This window comes from Condylura cristata, unplaced genomic scaffold, assembly GCF_000260355.1.
Source record: "Condylura cristata isolate star-nosed mole 26May11 unplaced genomic scaffold, ConCri1.0 scaffold00024, whole genome shotgun sequence".
Classification (NCBI taxonomy): domain Eukaryota; kingdom Metazoa; phylum Chordata; class Mammalia; order Eulipotyphla; family Talpidae; genus Condylura; species Condylura cristata.
Genome location: NW_004567125.1, coordinates 6,296,678 through 6,317,692, shown reverse-complemented (window position 1 = coordinate 6,317,692; position 21,015 = coordinate 6,296,678). Strand labels below are relative to the sequence as shown.

Genomic DNA, 21,015 nt, shown 5'->3' with positions numbered 1-21,015 from the left:
TTCACCAGAGACAGAGTGGGGAGCAGAACAGGCAGCTCAACATAGTACACTGCTGAGGGGAGCAGCAGATGGGGTCAGGAGAGGTCTGCGGTGCCATGTGGATCACCTCCGGGGTGGGGACTGAATTGATGCTGAAGTTGCTTTAGCTTCTTAGTGCAGTGCTTTGACCTGCTGTGCCACCAGGGATATATTTTAAAGAAGAGGTGGAATTGCATGAAGACTAAGACAAAGACTTTAGATAGGAAATTGTGAAATTATTAGTAGATTTAGAAAACTACTGTCTAGCAATGAAGAAATAGCAAGGATTAACAAGAATGTCAGCAAATTTCTCACCAGAAATTTAGCAGACCAAAAGGCAGTGATAAGATATCACTAAAGTCCTTAAACAACAACTGTCAATCTAGTGTTCTCTAACTAGAAAAATACCTTTCAGAAATGGGAAGGGGAGAAAGACTTTAACAAACTAATGATGAGAGCATTTGCTGTCAGCAGGCCTGCACAACAAGAAATGTTAACAGAAAGAATCAGGCGGGGGGGAAGTTATTAAAATGAAAATTTGAATTTTTCACAAAGGATTATTGGGACTGAGTGACTGCTAACAGTTTGTGGGGTTTCTTTTGGGGAGGGGGGGTGATGGTTATACAATGGGTGAATTAAAACTAAGTATTAAGGTTTCTTAAGTCTAGCCCAGCATTTCTTAAAATGTGGTGAAGACAGTTTTTAAAATTTCCTGTCCATTGTGGACTGATTTGTTTGCAAAATGAATTGATAAAAACAAAAGATGTACAATATACAAGCTTCATTATACAAGTGACAAATTTACATTTTAACAATATAATCAATAAAATACCTTGGACAAACACTTTCATCTGTTGTAAAGTTTTAGTTGGTTAAATTGGATTGTAGTCAACTTTACTTTCAGGTAATACATATCATTAAACTGTTCCTTGATTTGATTTAATAATACTCAAGAGAGGCCATTATTTCTGATTTATGTTCGTGGAATTGTTATGTTCAGGGAAAGGAACACCCCTGAACATCCAAACCTGCCCTTTCTAAATAGGTTCTGCCATCTGCCACATCAAGACAAAACATGTAATATCTTTAATGGAAAGGAACTAATACAATTAGTGTGCAACAAAGAAAAGACTATCTATAGTTTCCAATTCAAAAATTCCCTCATGGGTAAATGTCCAGCCAAGTAGGGTTTGCCTAAAGCTAGGCCTGAAAGCCTGCCACAGAAGAGAAAAGTGGAGAACCATAGAAAAGGGTCAGAAACAGCCAGACAAATCTGGAAAGAAAAGAGCAAAATCAAAATCAAAGCTGCCACTATTAACCTCCCTACTGTCATCCACATTTGTTTAACCAGTCCAAGGCCAAGAAGCAAGCACAGCTTCTTCACATATCTCTGCTCCAAGTGCCTCTATCAGGTCTCTTTCTGGCTTTCCGTCCGTCCTTCATTCACTAGTCACCTCTCCAGATTCCCTTCCCTGCTCAGCCACACCCTCTCTTGGGTGATGCCAGGGACCTTGAAACTCCCCTTTCCCTGGGGACCAACCAGTTACAGGATTGAAAGAAATCTTAAGAAATTTCATAAAGCTCAGGATATTAAAGTAGAATTTTATTCAAAACCAAATGATCCTATAGCCTCAAATATATTTTAAAACATTCTGTTACATATAAGGGATATGGTGGTAATCTGTTCAAACGTGTAAGTTCTGTATTTCCCCTTACGTGCATTACAAAAAGCATATTGCATGTTCCTTATGAGGGACTCTTTAAGATTACTGAAGACACTAGAAAAATTATCTCATTTTAAAAGTTGGAACAGAATTTAATTATTTTTATTGAGGTAATGGCTTACACCGTGTTTCAGGATTCACACTTTTCAAATGTATGTTATCCCATGCCCACCTCCAAAGCACCTGTGGTCCTCCTGTGTAGCCCACAGCGTCCGCTCCCCTCTGCTCTCCATTCTCACTCTTCTGATAGTCAGATTCCAAGGGTTTATTTTGGTTTGGTTTTATCTGTTAATTTACTTTGTTTTTTTTTATATTCCACATGAGTGAAATCATCTGGTATTTTTCTCCTGATATTTCACTTAGCATAATCCCCTTCAGTTCCATCTAATCTGATGCATATGTTAAAATTTCATCTTTTTATAGTTGAGTAGTATTCCATTTTGTGTGTGTGTATATGTGTATTTATAATGTTCAGATCAGTGGGTTTTTGTGGTTTTTTTTCTGTATTCTTCAGGTAAATGCCTCCAGGAATATTTCTAGATCATGTTCTAGGCTATTTTTATTATTTTGAGAGACCATACTATTTTCCGTAGAGACTATAGTATGCATTCACACCAACCCAGACCTGTGTTTTATCTTGCAGAAACACTTCAGAATTTGTTCTGTAACTCCAGCTTCCTCTCAGCCATTGTTTAAAAATTGACATTTTAACATTAGTTCATTAGTAGATATTTATAATAGTACTTTACTATCACATAATAAAGTTAATGATTTCTAATGCTTTAACATTTACATTTTCATGATTTTTATTATGACACTATGTTTAGCTTTGCTATATATTTTATATGAAGAATTTGTTGGTGAAAGAAGCAATGAGTTGATTCACTTTTTTTTTAAGATTTATTTTATTTATGCATACAGAACTGGGATACAGCCCAGAGATGCAGGTGTGGTGAGAGGATTCACCAGAGACAGAGTGGGGTCAGAACAGGCAGATCGACAAAGTACACTCTGAGGAGAACAGCAGGCGAGACAGGTGAGGTCTGCTGTGCCATGTGGGTCACCTCCCAGCCGGAGTTTGAACTGTCACTAAAGCAGCTGCAGCTAGCTTGCAGTGCTGTGTCCTAACTTGTTGTGCCACTTGGGAGGGCCCTTGATTTACTTTTTGGTGCTCCTTCTAAATCTGAGGAATTACTTGTTTTCTTTAAACTGTTTAGAGCTGTTGTGAGAACAAGGCCCTCCCTGGTGGCGCAGTGGGTTAAAGCACAGCACTAAGAAGCTAAAGCCACTTCAGCATGAGTTCGATTCCTGCACTCCCCCGAGGTGACCACATGGTGAGGCAGACCTCTCCTGACCCGCCCGCTGCTCCCCTCAGCAGTGTACTTCATTGATCTGCCTGTTCTGCTCCCCACTCTTTCTCTGGTGAAGCCTCTCGCCGCCCCTGAGCCTCTGGCCTGTACCCCAGTTCTGTATGCACAAATAAATAAATCTTTAAAAAAAAATGAGAACAAGAATTTTCCCTAAATATTGCCATCATGTTTCAGATAGCCCATTAACAATATCTGCGTACTTGTTAAGGTGCAATAAAAATTACTTTACAAACATTGTTTTGCAAATTGATCTTCAATATCATTAGTTTCTAAATGTGATAAGCTGGTACTTCCAAGCAAATATCTTTGTTGTAATTATTTTCTTACTTCTACTATTGTATTTAGTATTTTTGCCTTAACAAGTCTGTAAAATATGGGTAAAATTTTCATATACTTTTTAAATCCAGTGTGGTTTTCACAGAATTCTTTTGGTTTTGAACTTATTTTAATACATACTTTTGTAAATATTCCTTAGATTTTGAAGACTCTATCTCTGTAGTTAACACACTGTAGTGCTAGCACTTTGCTATCAATTATGGTTACAAAATTGAACTCAAGTCTTATAAGGAATCCTACTTCTAAGTGAAAGTAGACCTCTTGGTCTTCATCTCCTTCCTTTATACTCATTTGGTTTATTGCTTGCTATTGGTGCATTCAGAGATATGTGTTTTCCACTAAAAAGCTGCTGAAAAATCCATTGAAGCTTTTTGTCCAAATGGAAATTAGGTTAAAAATATGTTTCACTTCTCTAATATAACTGTGATAATGTTAGATTATGTTTTAAAACATGCTTAATTAAGATTAAAATATTTGTATAATTAGCTATAAAAGTGAATCAACCTATGAATTTCCTCAGATTTTTATACACCTCTAGGTAGCTGACAAAACAACCTTAAGCTGTCATGTGTAACTTGATTCAGCTATGACTGATTAGCATATATCATGCCATATCTGACTTGCCACGTGAATTTGGCAACATTTGGTTCTGTCAATATTCTGTTCAGTCAGGCCTTTCCTGATGGCACAAAGGGTTAAGTCTCAGCACAATGAAGCTGTCTGCAGCTACATCCCAGCCAGGGAGCTAACCCACATGACACAGCAGACCTTTTCTGTTTCACCTGCTGCTCTCTGCATTGTATTTCCATTGATCCACCTATTCTGCTTCCCACTATCTGGTGAGTCTTCTCACCCAGCACCCCACCACACACATACCTGTGGCCTATATACCAGCTCTTGTATGCATAAATAAAATAAATCTTTTGAAAATATTCTGTTCAACAAGAAAAATGACTAATCATGAATTTAGATGTTCTGGCAATTAAACTTTTTTAAAAAAGTTCTAAGTGTTTAAGTTTCTAAACTGATCTCACCATAACAAGTACATCATAAACCACTGTTGACTTATGATTCATGCTTTGAATGGAATGCACTAGATGATTGTATGAGTCCCAGTAAAATTGTAGACTTTATGTGTACTTATACTTAAGTTTATAGGAAACTGTAAGTTTCACTGTACCTGTTTGAAGGATTTATTTGATATACCTATTCTGTGATATCACAGTGTATTAACACTTTTTAAATTGAGGTACTTGGCATGTAACATTGTCTTTGCTTTGGGTTACTCATATTAATATAGAATTCTATAGTAAGTGTTTGTCTTATTAGAAACAGGAACTGCTATAATAAATCATTAAATTAAAAAAAAACTGATGATTCGTGAAACAAATTGCAGGCATATACTGCTTTCACAGAAATTTTAGGACTGAGCCAGATCGTGTTTGAGGTTTGAATTTACAGATGCAACTTGTTAGTGATGGTGGAGTTGTATTGTTTCTTCTTCAAGAAGCCATTGAGACATCACAAGTTTTATATGTGAAGTCACAAGATCGAGTACTTAAGCTGATACTCTCAGTGCACATATATATTCTGTGATTCTGAACTAGTCCCATCAGGTGTCTTTTGATTTATATAATGGATCTGTGAGAATTGCCCAACATTTTATCAGAAAATTTCAAATGTACAGAAATATTAAAAGAATTTTATAGGCCTATATATACTACTTAGAGTCTACCATTAACATTTACTATATAGATTTGCATAATTATATGCTTATATAAGTAACCCTCTGCCCAACCATCACAATATTTAGAAGCTTTCTCCTAAATATTTTAGCATGCATAACATTAACTAGAGTTGATTATCTGTTTATAGTTTTTCTTTCTTTTTAAAGATTTTATTTATTAATGCATACAGAACTGATGTACATGCCAGAGGTGCAGGAGGTGGTGAGAGAATTCACCAGAGACAGAGTGGGGAGCAGAACAGTCAGATCAACGAAGTACACTACTGAGGGGAACAGTGAGCGAGACAGGAGAGGTCTGCCGCACCATGTGGGTCACCTCTGGGGCTGGGTGTCAAACTTGGAACTTGTGCTGAAGCAGCTGCGGCCAGCTTCACTTTGTACTTTTATACATTGCGCCACCAGTGAGGGCCCCTGCAGTTTTGCTTTTTCACTAAAATAGCCATATTGCAATACACAGATTTTTAGTGTGTGTTCACTGAGTTTTGACAATTGCACAAACCTATGTAAGCCAATACTCTGTCAAGATATAGAAGTGTGGTATTCAATTAGGGGTGAACTTGCCTTTCAGGGAACTTTTAATACTGCCTGGAGACATTTTTTGTTGACACTACAGGGTAGAGTAATACTGACATCTAGTGACAGTTTTCTTTTACTGTAGAATATTACCATAACCCTGCAGAGTTTCATCATCCCTCTTTGCCAGTACTTCAAGCCCCAACCTCCCACAAGTAACTTGTGAATTTTGTTTTCTATTATAGTCTTGCTTGTACTAGAATATCATGTAAATGGGATCAAACATCACATACACACAAGAGTTTATGACAATCGTGCCTAAAAAAGAAACATTGCCCTACAACTCTTCATTTTCCCCCTATTAATTAAAAATATCTTGTAAGATTTCACATAAAGGACACAGATGTAGGGTGTTTACAGCAACATTCCTACAGCAAACAAAGGAGTTCACATGACTCTTATTATTTAGAAATTACCAAGACATAAAACCAAAATGGAACTCTGTACACAGTTGTACATAAGAGAGACAATGTACAAGCTGCTGATGGTTCCGATGACTTCAGATTAACTCATAGAAATGAGTAGATCTTCAAACACTCTCTCCACAAGGGGGCAGTCAGGATTTGGTAAGTCATACAGCTTCATTTCATGATACAGGGTGCAGGTTAATACGGTGACAGTTAAGAGGAAATTTATCAGCTCTGGAGAATATGAAGAAATTTGCCTGGCCTTAGGATTGGCTATACACCTAATGACAGTTAAAGAAGGTAGTATTTGAGAATGTCTGAAGACAAAGGAAGATTCTTAAAAAAAAAAAATAAGACCAGGGCCCTCCCTGGTGGTGCAGCCAGTTAAAGCACAGCACTAAGAAGCTAAAGCCACTTACACATGAGTTCGATCCCCACCCGGGAGGTGACCCACATTGTGCCACAGGCCTCTCCTGACACACCTGCTGCTTCCCTCAGCTGTGTACTTTGTCGATCTACATGTTCTGTTCCCTGCTCTGTCTCTAGTGAATCTTCTCACCGCCCTTGCACCTCTGGTCTATACCCCAGTTATGTATGCACAAATAAATCTTTAAAAAAAAAAAAACATGTTTGTGGTTTCATTTCAACAAAAACTTAAGTCCCCAATATTCGATATCACTTTGTCCTTGACAGCTTTGGTGATGCAGTGTCATATATTTATTAATTAATTCTTTTATCAAAGTTAACTTGTTGTCAGTATCATGACTAAATACTGCCTAGATCTTGACAACTCCCTCATTTTTGTCTCTAGCTTAAACCGCTCAGGTAGCCAGTTATCTTATGTCTCCACTTTGACACATAAAAGACAGTTCAAACTTGATGTGGCCAAAACTGAATTTCTCCTAGCTTATCCATCCAAAGCCTTCTCTTTCACAGCACGAAAAAATAGCAATTTTTCTTCTCCAGCTGCACAAATCAAAACCTTGCTATTATTTTAGACCACTTTCTTTGTCTTACACTGCACATCTTGTCTGTGCACAGCTCTTGTGGTGCTTTCAAATATATCTTTCATTTAGCCACTTCTCAATACTATACTGCTGTCATCTACACTCCTGTCCAAGCTACCATGACCTCTTTCTGGGATTGTTGCTGGAAGCCTCATAACTGGATTTGTTTCCACCCTTCTTCCTCATGGACTTTTCTAACAGTGTAGCCAGAATGATCCTTTTAAAATATAAGTCAAACTTCAGACTAGCTCTTTATTTCAGTCAGAGTAAAAGTCAAAGTCTTAATAATGGCCTAAAGACCTCACATGATATGCTGCTCCCCTTGCCCTGATGTTTTTTTGTCTCTTACAACTCTCTCATTTGTTTTTTTCTCTCCCGTCCATAGTTCCTGACTGTTCTCAAACCTGCCAGGTGAGCATGGATTGTTTTCTTACCTCATTTTGTCTGTTCCTGACCACTCAACTTTGAATGTAAAGTTTAAATTGCAGTTTTCAACCCTTTACTCATCTTTATCTGCTTTGTTTCTGTATGACATTGTATATTTTTTACTTATTTGCTCTTCTCCTTCCATAAGAATGTAAACTCCATGAAGGCATTGATTTCTGTATATTTTATTTTATTGTGAGCACCACTAACAAGCACATAGTATTGACACTCAGTATCTGTTGAGTGAGTGATAATTGAGTCCTCCCTACCCTACTGTATGCCATGTGCCATGTGGTAGAATCCATGTAATCAGTAATGAGTCATCCCCCTCCTCTTGGAACATAGACAGGTGCTAGTACTAGAGGCATTGACCAGTTAATACAAATGTATGAGGAGTGATACAGTGATATTTAGACTTGGATATGGGATTATAGGTCAGTAGTCTTGGCTTCCCTTGCTATTGTTGTTAGCTGCCAGTCATCTTGTTTCTGATTTAAGAATGCATCCTTTTTTCCTCTTTCAGCCAATTTTCTTGTGTTTTTCTGGATTTTTTTATGATGTCCCTGCATGTGTTTTTCGTTATATGTCTTACGTAGGATTCAGCATTTGAATCTACAGCATGGAGTCTTCAATCTTAGACAATTCTTAGCCATCCTGTACCTTTCCAAATACTGCTTCTTCCTCATATGGTTCCACCACCTTACAAAGTGGAAGCTTTGTTTATGGGAATATATAACTGAGTTGGAATTATTGAAGGTATAATTGATGGTTGTCTATGTTATCTTAAAGTCTCTAAAACTTGACAAGAGTTAGGGAGGAGAGAAAAAATAATGAACATGGAGTTAAACGCGTCCTTGAATGAGTGAGTGTAAGAGAATGACTGAGATTATGGAAAGTGTGAGTGGTGCCTGGGACACGCATAATTAAAACACAGCTTTAAGGAGCAAGGCGTTTTCCGAGAAGGAAGGGCTCTGGAGCAAAGCCCTGAAACTGAGAAGGAAATTGGATTTTTTTTTTTTTTTTTTGGCTCTTGACATATGAGTGTAAGAGCAAAAAAATCTGGGCTACAACAAAATTTGCTAGGGAAGGCTAAAAAGGCAGAAAATAATTTTTTAAAAGTTAATAATTGGGTTCTCTGTGGTGGCGCAACAAGGTTAAAGCACCTCATTATGAAGCTCTCCAAAGCCACTGCAGCACAAGTTCGATCCCTGGCCAGGGAACTGACCCACATGGTGTGGCAGGCCTCTCCTGTCCCACCCACTGCTATCCTCAGCAGTGTACTTTGTCAGTCTGCCTGTTCTGCTTTCACTCTGTCTCTGGTGAATCCTCTCCCCCACCGTACCTCTGACCTGTATACCAGTTCTGTAAGCATAAATAAATAAATATTTAAAAAAAAAAAAAAAGGCTAGGGCCTTCCCTGGTGGCGCAGCAGGTTAAAGCACAGCACTAAGAAGCTAAAGCCATTTCAGCATGAGTTTGATCCCCTACCCAGAGATGCCCACATGGCGCTGCATATCTCTCCTGACCCGCCCGCTGCTCCCCTCAGCAATGTACTTGGTCAGTCTGCCTATTCTGCTCCCCACTCTGTCTCTGGTGAATCCTCTCACTGCCCCTGCACCTCTGGCCTTTACCCCACTTCTGTGTGAATAAATAAATCTTTTTTTAAAAAGTTAATAACTTTTACTGATCAATAAGAATTTTCAGACAGTCTGAGAAAATCATGTTTCTCAAGGACCAACTCTAGAAACAGGATAATGGAATAATGTCTTAAAAATCCTAAGGGACAATTATGTTTAATTTGTAAAGTATATGCTCAAGTAATCATTCCAGCATGGCAATAGAAAAATGACATTTTTAAGCTTTAGACATCTCAAAAATTTTACCTCTAGTACTTTCTTAAGGAAACTGTTAGAATACTGTTTCACCAGAACAAGTTAATAAATCAGGAAGAAAAGGAAGATGCCTTATCTAAGAAAAGGAAGATCCAATATGGGGAAGAGATTGGAAGCAGCCAACTTGAATGTGTCATCAGAGCAGAGGTGTAGGCTTGAGGGCTCCAGGGAAGATGTCACCCGGAATGTGCAGTTCACAGATGTCTTAATATGGGTCATCTTATTGAAAATACTGCCCAGAAGGATTTCAAAGAACTAACAATGGAGGCATGGAAAACTAAACAAGCAAAATAAGAATTAACTTTAGGAGAAGCAGTCTCTATAAAAGAATATAATTATAATTTATTATAGGTACTTTTGATGTAACATGTTCCTGGAAAATTCACTTTCTGTGAAATTGAGACTTTAAAGTGCCAAGACTAGAAATAGATAGCTTAAAAGTGACTGTCTGAGCCTAAAAAGGAGTATATAGCTTTGAAATGTCAAGTAAAAGAAAATGGGAGTGGGGACAAATTAAATTGTAGTACCTAGGAATTCTCACGTGTGTAAATCCATATAGAAACTCAAGGATAAAGATTGGGATAATTAACTGCTTCTGGAGAAAAGGAACATCTAATTAGATTCAGGAACATCGTGGGGCATTAGAGTCCCATTTTTTGACCAAGGTGCTAGTTATGGTGTTCAACTTTTAATTTGTTTAAGATTTATCAAAATATTATCATTTTATATTCATATTTAATGTATTTTCAATAAACTTAAAATTATAATTTAACAATTCTGTTTTAAAGGTTATCAGGATAGTCGTTAATATTGCAGGGGAGGAAGAGTAATTATAAAGGGAACTTAAGAGTTCTTTTGAAAAACCAAACAAAAGACATATTAATCAAATAAATAAAGGAGAGTGGGGGGCGTGGGGAAAGGAGTGCTTCTGAAGTGCTGGTAATGTTCTTATTCTTGATCTTGGTGCTAATATACAAGTATATTCAGCTCATAGAAATTCATTGAACTTTGTACACTTGTGTACTTTTCTTGATACTTCAGTAAAAATATTTTTTTAAGGTTTATTTATTTATACATACTTAACAAGGGTACAGACCAGAGGTGCAGGGGCGGTGAGAGGATTCACCAGAGACAGTAGGGGGCAGAACAGGCAGATCAACAAGGTACACTGCTGAGGGAAGCAGTGTGTGAGACAGGAAAGGTCTGCTGGGCTGTGTGGGGTACCTCCCTGGCCGGGGTGGAACTCTTGCTGAAGAGGCTGCCTCCAGCTTCTTCCCTTGTACCACCAGGGAGGGCACTCAGTAAAAATATTTTAAGAAGTGCCAGTGCTTGAGGAAAAGGGGGGGGTGGACCATTCAAAACCTCAGTAATTTTATAGCCGACTGTTGGAAAGAAAATAATAATCCTAATAAAGATTGGTGGGGGAAATCCCTTATCTCCTTTGATTTGCCTTGGCATTGGGTTTTACTTGAAATTTAGTATCAAATGGGCTTGTTCTTATAGGGAAATAGGTGGGAAATTGTAAGAGAAGTTGCAGGATGAAAAAAATACATTTGTTTTGACAACAGTGGGAATATGTTTAACATTCCCAAACTGTACACTTAAAATGGCTAAGATAATGTTTTATTATTATTTTTTTTACCATAATGAAAAAAATTAATGCAGGTTGCAGCTTTGTTTAGATAGACAGACCTCAAAGAGGAAATTCAAAACGGTCTCAGTTCCTTTGTGTAAGTGAATAAATCAAGTAAATTATTGCCATTGGTCTAGTAAGAAATATGTGAAAGCATGGAAGTACACAAAAGGCAAGAAGTATTGTTCAGAGGAAGATATCTCTTCTTGGAAATTTGAGGAATAAAGGTTAATTCCTCCCAACATACTGTATACACAAGTGTGCATACACACACTCTCACCCAGTCACCATCAGGATACATTTTAAGAAATAATTGAGATGATTTCATTGTGCAAACATCAGAGCATATTTGACAACCTAGATGGTATAATACAAATTTAAACACTAAAGCATCACCTAGGAGCACTGTTTTAGCTTGAAAATGCAGTCTTTGGGGCCCTCTCTGGTGGCACAGTGGGTTAAAGCACAGCACTAAGAAGCTTAAGCCACTTTTGCATGAGTTCGATTCCCGCCTGCCCCAGAGGAGATCCACATGGCGTGGCAGACCTCTCCTGACCTGCCTACTGCTCCCCTCAGCAGTGTGTTTCAGTAGATCTGCCTGTTCTGCTCCCCGCTCTGTATGGTGAATCCTCTCACCCTCTGCATCTCTGGCCTGTACCCCAGTTCTGTATGAATAAATAAATCTTAAAGAAAAAAAATACAGTCTTTGGCCCCACCACAGACCTAGTGGAAGTAAAATTTGCATTTTAGTAAGATCCTTTGCTGATTGTACAGGTACTGCGCGCTAACCGATTGCGCCACTGGAGCTCCTCTTTGGTGATTGTGCTTTTAAATTTTCAGAAGCTCTGGTCTATAATGACCTCCCTCTTCAGTTTTCCTGTGAATCTATCAATAAGTCAGTATTTTTCTGTTGGTAACTTATTCATTTATGAGTTGTAATTACTTCTTAAATGAAGTATGAGCTCCTCAAGGGCCCACCTTACCTGACTTACCCTGGAGCCCATCACCTGACCCATTATCTGCACCTAGAACATGCTCAATAAGGATTTCAAGTGTGAATGAATACAAGAATATGGTGGAAATTTGTGTTCCTTCAAGTATGTAATTGTACAATAAAAATCTTAATGGCTTTTGCTTGCAAAGTGGATTTATTTTTATATCCTAGTATCATCATTCTAAAGAGATTTCACTCTGCCTTGAACACTTGTACTACTAGTAAGATAATGTGACTAATAAAGATTTATTTACTTGTCCTTGTTTTCAAGTAGTCTGTCTCCAGAACTACGAGTCAGGATTCATTAAGTGCCTCTCTGCAGAGTTAAAGCTATCTTCAAGATTTTACTCAAATAAATTTTAATTGATATTTGTATCAGATTTTGTCACATTTAATAATTTATAGTGAAAATGCTAAGTCAAATGCAAATTTTGAACTTAAATTGAAAATAACTGATGGGACATATAATGCATCAATTATTTTTGAGATAGGATTCCAGGAAAGAGCTGCAATTTCTGGTTTGTCTTACATTTAAAGATGTGTTTAGCATGTATTTTCTGGTGAAATGTGTCAGGAAGCAATGATTCAGTCTACACATTTTGAGGAAATAGAACAGCATGTATCAATAGCTTTTAACTGGGGGTATTTTTGTCCTAGAGGGTGAAGGGTGGTGATCCTGCATCTAGTAGGTAGAGGCCATAGATAATGCAAAAGCCCTGTAATACGCTGAACAGCTCCCCATTACAAAGAATTATTTAACACTTTTTTTAACACAGTGGTGTTGCTTAGAGACCCTGTTTTAATTGAGGAAGCTCTTGCTCTGCAAATACTAGAGGGTTCTTTGTCCTAGAGCTTTTGGGAAAGAGAACATAGAAATTGGCAACTTTGAGATTTGGAGGAGTATGTTGGCATGACATTCTCAGATTTTATTCTTTTAACAAAACAGCATTTCTGGTTTTTCTTATTTTACAGATGGGGTCGAGGATTTGGTCTTCTGGGTTCCATTTTTGGAAAGGATGGTGTATTAAACCAGCCAAACAGTGTCTTTGGACTTATATTTTATATACTACAGTTATTGCTCGGTAAGTGTTACACAAGGATGGTGTATTAAACCAGCCAAACAGTGTCTTTGGACTTATATTTTATATACTACAATTATTGCTCGGTAAGTGTTACACAAGGATGGTGTATTAAACCAGCAAAACAGTGTCTTTGGACTTATATTTTATATACTACAGTTATTGCTCGGTAAGTGTTACACAAAAATAAATGATTTGTTATATTCTTTTTAGTTCTTATGTCTTTACCCTGAAGTGCATCTTTACATTAAATAAAAGCATATATTATTGTTAGAACTACACTAATTTGTAGTGAGTTTTTGTATTATGAAACTTGGTTCATTAAAGTTTTGATGGTATTGATGCTGAATGTGGTATCTGTAGCAGTATCACATGATGCCCAAAAAACAGTTCCACACAGGGAAGTTATTATTCCAAGTGTGCTTCTTTGAAAGCTTATTTCCCTTAATTTCTTACTATGAAGTTCAAGATTTCAAATGTTCTATATATTTTTTAAAAGATTTACTTATTTATCATACAAGAACTGGGGTACAAGTCAGAGGTGTGGGGGTGAGAGGATTCACCGGAGACAGATGAGGAGCAGAACAGGCAGATCTACTGAAATACACTGTGACGGAAGCAGTGGGTGAGACAGGAGAGGTCTGCTGCACCATGTGGGTCACCTCTTCCTAGGGATCTAACTTGTGCTATAGTGGCTGTGGACCGTTTCATAGTGCTGTGGTTTAATCCATTGTGCCACCAGGGAGGGCCCTAAATGTTCTGTTTTAAACAACACTGTGATCAACTTTATTTATATCAGTAGTATCCCTTGCACAGACCCTTTTCTCTGAATTATTTCAATAGAAACAATAATTCCAAAATAAATTTCTAGGCATAAAATAACAGTAAGTGAGAAAACATAGGTATTTTTTATTTATCAAGTTGCTTTTCCCTCAATTGTCAGGTTTGCCTTAAACTTTTACTTTTGTAAAAGTATTTTCTGTAAGTTACATACTAGTAGCCATTAAATTTTTTTTTCTTAAAGATTGATTTATTTATGCATACAAGGACTGGGATATAGGCCAGAGGTGCAAGGGGGGTGAGAAGATTCACCAGAGAGAGTGGGGAGCAGAACAGGTAGGTTGATTGAAATACACTGCTGAACTGGACTATGGTGATGGTGCATGGGTGATTTGGTGATGGGGAGCCCATGGGAATTACAACTGAGATGGAAAAATGCACAAAATGATCTAAAAATAAACTATTATACTTTTAAATAAATAAATAATTATACAGATTTTTTTTTAAAAAAAGAAGAAATACACTACTGAGAGGAGCAGCAGTCGAGACAGGAGAGGTCTGCTGCACCATGTGGGTCAGCTCCCTGGCTGGGGATCGAACTTGTGCTGCAGTGATTGCAGACGGCGTCTTAGTGCTGCACTTTAACCCTTTGTGCCACCAGGGAGGCCCCTACTTTCCTTTTATTTTCTCAAATTAAGTTACTGGGATCCAGATAATCTGCTTCATATGTATTACATATTACCCACTTTTTTTTTTTTTTTTTACTTTGGTAAGTTTGGATTGTATAAGAATTGTTATAATTCAAGTATTACATGCATTACCCTTGTATTTCAATTGTTATATTTTATCCCATTATTATCTACCAGCTCTTCTGTTTACATGAAATTGACTTGTAGGAGGCAATTGTGAATCTAAATCTTTTTCAGTAGTCCTATCAGGTATCCCCAAATCCATCTCTCTGTATATTTATCTTGAAGACTATAGAGATATGCACAAGGCTACTCATAGAAATACAGTTTAAAATAGCAAAAAAAAGCTTAGTAAAATGTAATGGTTCAGTAAATTAGGTTACATCCATACTAGAAAATATTGTATAACCATTAGAGGAAAAAGTAGGTCTATATATTTATCCTGAAACACCAAGACATAGTAATAAAGAAATTGTGGTGTAATGGGTATGAGTTAAAGTTAAATTTATGTTTATATACACACACAGAGCATAGAAGAGGGTGGTTGGTGACTAGGGGTGAGACTTTTACTGTTTTCCATTTATTGGTCTTGTTTGGAGTTCTAAAGAATATAAACTATTAGCCCAATTAAGAGTAAGAATAAAGATTTGTTAATTTTTGGAGATAGTAATAGAATACATTTTGATTTATAATATTTAATTTTGTGATTTTATCATATACATATTTTAATGATGTGTATAATAGTATTTTTTTTTTCCTTTCACATTCACTTTTTATGTCATTGTCTTTATGACTGGTGACACATTTGAACTTAACCTAGCATAGTTTTTCAAGGTACATCATCTTCACTCCCTTCTAAGTTTGAGGTATCATTCTTAATATAATTTTTCTTTAGGTTAGACTGTTTAAACTTTTAAAAATTTCAGATGCTATCCTACTTTTGTCCCCCTCTGTCCACTTCTCATCGCCTCTCATCCCTGACTAGTAGCTTCTTATAGATTTCCTTTAGTGGTATACAAGAAAATACAAGTATCTTAATTTTCTTAAGCAGAAAAGGCAGTTACTATACATTGTTCTAAAGGTTACTGTTCCCCCTTTTTTAAAAACTTGACTAATATATGTTGGTAATCTTTCCATTAAGTATCTTTACTCTTCTGTTTTTGTTGTCAAAGTTCATTACTTGACTGTACCATCATTTTATCAGTACACTTTAAATTCCACTGGGAATGTTATCCCAAGCAACCACTTACCTTATAGAAGGACAGGGTTGGAACAAATAGTATTCCTGATATTTATTAGGAAACATTTTAAGTGCTTTATATCTATTAACACATTTACTCTGTAATTTGCCTTATGGGGTAGTAATGATCATTATTCCAATTTGATGTTTAAAGAAAAGAGAGGCAAGAGACAGTAAACACTTGTCCGTATAATTTGAAACTTTGTAAGATAAAGTTTGAACGTTTGAGTTGTAAGGTGTTCAGCAGATTACTTAGGCTTTGCTGGCTGTCACAAATACTTAGCTCTGCCATTTTTATGAGAAAGTAGCCACAGACATTCCATAAATGCCTTAGTGTGGCTGATTCCAGTACATCTTTATTTAAAAAGCAAGTGACTCATCAGATTGGCTTAAATAATCCAATGATTTCTTACCTGTTTTGAATGCTAGGCTAGGCTGCAGCCCACAAACAGCAGGGATTTCAACTCCTTAATTAACCTCTTCAAACCCCCTACCACCTGTTCCTATTTTTCCTTTTTCTTATCCTTATACATAGTTGTTGAGTAGAAGGGTAGTTTAATATATACTCTGTTGTCTCCTCATCCTTAAAAATAAATGTGTGTTGGCTGCAGGAAATTACAAAACAATACATGTGAAGATGTCAGTCAAAAAATTTGGGCAGGTTTTTATAAAAGTCTCAGAAGCCTTACTTAGCAGGCATAACTGCCTTTTTTCTCAGTCTGGTTTGATCCACGTGACCTACTGGTCACATGTTTCCTGTATCCTCCAGGTGAGACTTTGCTGAAATGTTTATCGTAGGTTTTGTCCTTTGGCATCTTATTGGTGTAATCACCTCCCATTGTGACTTTTGATCAGTTTGATCTAAACGTGGGAAACAGATTTTATTTTTCACAGATGGGGAACCAATAATGAAAGGGCAGGAGAGAGGATCTCACCGGGTAGTCTCTGGTTTTGGTCCTCACATTCTTTTATTCGTTAGCAAAGAAAGCTACCAGTTTTGCAAAGCAGCCTCATTGCAAAGTGATTACAAAATTGCATATTTTCTTTGCATGTCTTAACTAAAGCTAGTTCATGAAGTAAGTGATAGTACCTAGAATTACTGACAGATTAGAAATATTGGAGTTATAAAATCGGTATCCTATTTGCAGAGCCGGCCCGCAAACCTTAACAAAAGAGACCAATTGTTCCCACTTGCAGTGTTCTACAGTAAGATGGGTATTCTAGCACTGCAGCAAATCAAGATGTTACCTTTCAGCTCAGATACTTTTTCTTCATTGTCAGGGTTTGATTGATCCAAGTGTCTCTTTTTCTTGCAGGCATGACAGCAAGTGCAGTTGCAGCTTTAATCCTCATGACGTCCTCCATTGTGTCTGTGGTAGGCTCTTTGTACCTGGCCTACATTCTGTACTTTGTGCTGAAGGAATTTTGCATCATCTGTGTCTTCACATACGTGCTGAACTTCATTCTTCTAATCATCAACTACAAACGACTAGTTTACTTGAACGAAGCCTGGAAACGGCAACTGCAGCCCAAGCAGGACTGACAACCTGACAAACTCTTAACTGACAGTCTGAAGTCCCTTTTCCATTAAGTTTATTTTGCAGCAGTTTTTTTTTTTATTATTCAAAACAGACACTTCCCTAAGTATCTTAAACTGATTTTTTTTAATCCTGTAAATTAGAAGGGGCCCTAGCTATTTTCTGTGTCAATCTTCATTTTAAATATGGATACAAAAAAAAGAGGATACACCGAGCCAATCAAAGACAAGCTTTAACTTTACTTTGAGGATGTTTCTGAAATAATAAAATGTATCCCTAGCCCCCTGCCCTCAATTGTAAAGTGAGCAACCATTGCTAGTAATTCTCTAATGTGTATAAATTAAATTTCAGGTATAACAAATGTGATCATGACATAAAAATATTTTAGAATAGATACTGTATTAAATATTGCCATGTTTACAATATGTAATATGTTTTTAGCCAATGGATTTAAATATGTAGATTCAACTAGAACCCACTTATGTGATATTTGTAAATAAAGGTAGAAATATTGGATCCATCCCTGCAGAACTTAACTGTACAGTTTAGTTGAAGTGTAGCAATGAAGAATTGTCAGCTGAGCGCTGGCTGAAGGAATAGTGAAAATAGTCAGTCCATAGAGAGCATCTTGTGAAAAGCACTGACAGCTGTGGGTCCAGCATTGACAGCAAAAATAATGGGGCGGTTGGTTCGCTTTCATCTCCTTCCTCTGAAAGGAAGAAACTAAATTTGGACATTCAAGTCAAGCTTGTGCCTAGTCATAAAACTGGATCAATTATAACCTTACAGAATGAGTCATGTGACCAGACCTTCACGTCCAAGGCCTTCAGAACACTAAAGATGGGGAAATGAGATTTCTTTGGAGAAAAGCTGGAAATATTAATATGGCATTTTTAAAGAAAAGTCTTACAATTGAAATTTCATGCAGATATTTTTCCATGATATTGGTGCCAGTCAACCAAACAGTATTATGACTTTGAAATAACTAGTGTAAGCCCAGTTGCTCCAGAGTAGGTTTGTTCTTTGGGTAGTTCTGTAGTGTTTCCCATATTTCTTTCTGCACTAATAGAATGTCGTTTGTTTTAGGGTGAAACATTGACTTTCTAAACTTTAGGGCTAAAATGCTGCTCAGTTTGCCTAGTTGGGAGGAATACTATAGTTAGAACTATCTGGAGGTGAAATTCACTAAATGTTTTCACTACTCTTTCTAAAAACTACCGAAGTGCAGAATTTTTAAGTGATTTGAGTAAACCCAAATGAAGTTGTAACAGTATGTTCCTGTGGTTAACATCTTATAACAGAATGTTAAAAGTGCCTTCTGTCTTAAATATCAAACCAAATATTTTGTGTGTTGAACTTGGGCAGAAGTGTCCTTCCTTCCTTTCTTACCACAAAGTAGAAAACTTGCATTCTGCAGAAAGGTTCTATATGGTCATTTCATTCCTTAGATGGAGAAGTAGTATCGAGAAGTAGTAGCAATGTCTTGCTTACAGTTTGCTTAATCATTATGTTAAAAATAGACTTGTAACTTCTGAGTGTTTTATTTGCATTCTTTTTGAAAGGAGGGGACAGGCTTTGCTCTGTAAACCATAATGTGTCCAGTCAGCAACTGTTCAGCAGTTTTCAACTGTCATAATTGACGCAATGTATTCTTCTGGCCCCAAGGCAGATATAAAGTCTGAATTGTAATGAACTTTTAACCAGCTTTGTAAAAGATAGCTTAATTCAGATTTCATCAAGGTTTGTTTTCCCATGAATGTGAATATTTCAATGCCTGTTTTATTTTGTATGTACTGTTCTTGTTTCTACAGTTAAAAGTGAAGCATTGATTAGATGTCTGGTGTTTGTGGAGAAACAATGAAGTCATCTTACAGCAGTGCTTGTAGTTCTAACAAGCAGTTTACTGCTTCTCTTTTCTAAGATAGAGTGGAAATGGCTTAACGGCTAAGACTTCTGTGGTATATGTAACACCGGTTGTGCTAAACAAGTTCCTTGTGTCCTAATTTAAAACGGTTTTTCATCTTTTGTATCATTCAGCAGCAGAGTATAGTTAAAGCTTGTCTTGATGTTTCAGTGACTTCAACTTTTACATAAGAAGATGTAAAAGACCAACTTTTTCTTTTGCTTTCCTAAATAAGCCTTGCAGAAAACACCAGTTTTAGTAGTATAAAAAAATTGTCACATTCCTGTGACCCCAGAATTCATAACCTTTTTCTCACTGAGCAGTGAACATGTGCTGCCTGAAATAACAGCATTGTAACGCCAGTATCTTAGTAAGCAACAGAACCCCAGTGGGTGTTATTTGGTATTTTTGCCCTGGAAGAATTTAAGATTCTCCTTTGCATCCTCTATTCCATTCCAGAAGAGGGAGAAAAAACATGGGTTATAAAATTTGAATAACCTATTTTAGATCGGATATTTAAACAACACTATACTTGCCATCAAAATTGAACTGTTTTAAGGAAAAAATTGAATTTCTGTTTTTAGCAGTAGTTACATGCTTATTGTTTTTGAAATAATTTATAACAAATGAAACTTCTACTTGATAGTCATAAATGTCATTTAAAGAAATGGGTTGTGGTTAGATGATAAATTCTAGGGAACCTAGATGGTTTTATTGCAGCTAGTTGTGAGGGTGGACTTCTGTGAAATAACTCAGGTTTAACTAGCTGTGTGCCAGGAATTACTTTTACTTGATGTGTGAAGCCTCTCCTTACATCCATTACTTCTAAAGAATGTTGAATTCATCGATCGTTTTCATACAAACAAAGATCTGAATCTTGGCACAAAAGATCTTTGGACCTACTAAGTAGGACAGAGGACCAAGACTACAGTTAAAACTATCTGTTGGCTTGTATTTCGACATTTAGTTTTAAGATGACCAGCAAAAGTGCAAGGTTACCTTCAGCAGTTACTTCATATCTTAAGATTGGTGCCACTGTGTGAAACCAGTGAACGCTGACAGGAGCTCTTGTCTTGAAAATCAGTATTAGATATCGGCCAACAAGAAGCCACTACCCCATGTGGTGATCGACTTGGGGAGGAGCACCTAACATGAGCCTTTGTCCTCGTGTTTCTCCCAGCACATGCACTGGTGAAACATTTCTATTTAGACATTTTAGGCAGCACTTATGATTACTAATTTGTGAGAACTACCCTTCAATAAAACAAATGGGGCAGGGGTGGGAGTCCAGGCTACTTGGTTCAACCTTTTTCACAAATTAGCCCAGAAAAGATGAAATGTTTTGTTATAAAACTATGTTAAGCATGACCTAAGTATTAGGTGTATGATCTGTACAGTATGTTCCATCAAAAATATTTATTACTAGTGCTTTAAGCTCCAGAGTAAACATTCATTCAAAATGGAGTTCACTGGGCAGATTTCCCCTTTAATATAGATAGAAATATTCTTTATCAGAGATTTAGGACACAGTTTTGCTAACTGGTAAAAACAATGTAAATATGTAAGAATGTTTATTTGTTGCACATAACTTTTTTGGTATAAAATAAATGTAGAAGTTACCTGTGGAAGTTGTGCTGCCGTCATTCTTCTTCAGCAATT

General features: G+C 36.8%; 1 protein-coding gene across 1 annotated transcript; it reads left to right on the top strand.

The window, feature by feature from the left end:
• The first annotated feature begins 1,855 nt into the window (after positions 1 to 1,855).
• On the top strand, positions 1,856 to 20,981 carry VKORC1L1 (vitamin K epoxide reductase complex, subunit 1-like 1). The gene is made up of 4 exons (XM_012728891.1): positions 1,856 to 1,894; positions 7,568 to 7,593; positions 13,100 to 13,209; positions 17,232 to 20,981. Exons 1-4 carry the CDS (start codon positions 1,856 to 1,858, stop codon positions 17,456 to 17,458), a joined length of 402 nt encoding a protein of 133 aa, XP_012584345.1. The 3' UTR covers positions 17,459 to 20,981.
• Positions 20,982 to 21,015: the final 34 nt, after the last annotated feature.

Bases quoted from the DNA above. Each gene is read 5' to 3' on its own strand.
- VKORC1L1 (XM_012728891.1), top strand. From the start codon at position 1,856: ATGGCTTACACCGTGTTTCAGGATTCACACTTTTCAAAT. The intron at 1,895-7,567 runs GTATGTTATCCC...TCCCGTCCATAG, and splicing joins AGGATTCACACTTTTCAAAT to TTCCTGACTGTTCTCAAACC. The intron at 13,210-17,231 runs GTAAGTGTTACA...TTTTTCTTGCAG, and splicing joins TATACTACAGTTATTGCTCG to GCATGACAGCAAGTGCAGTT.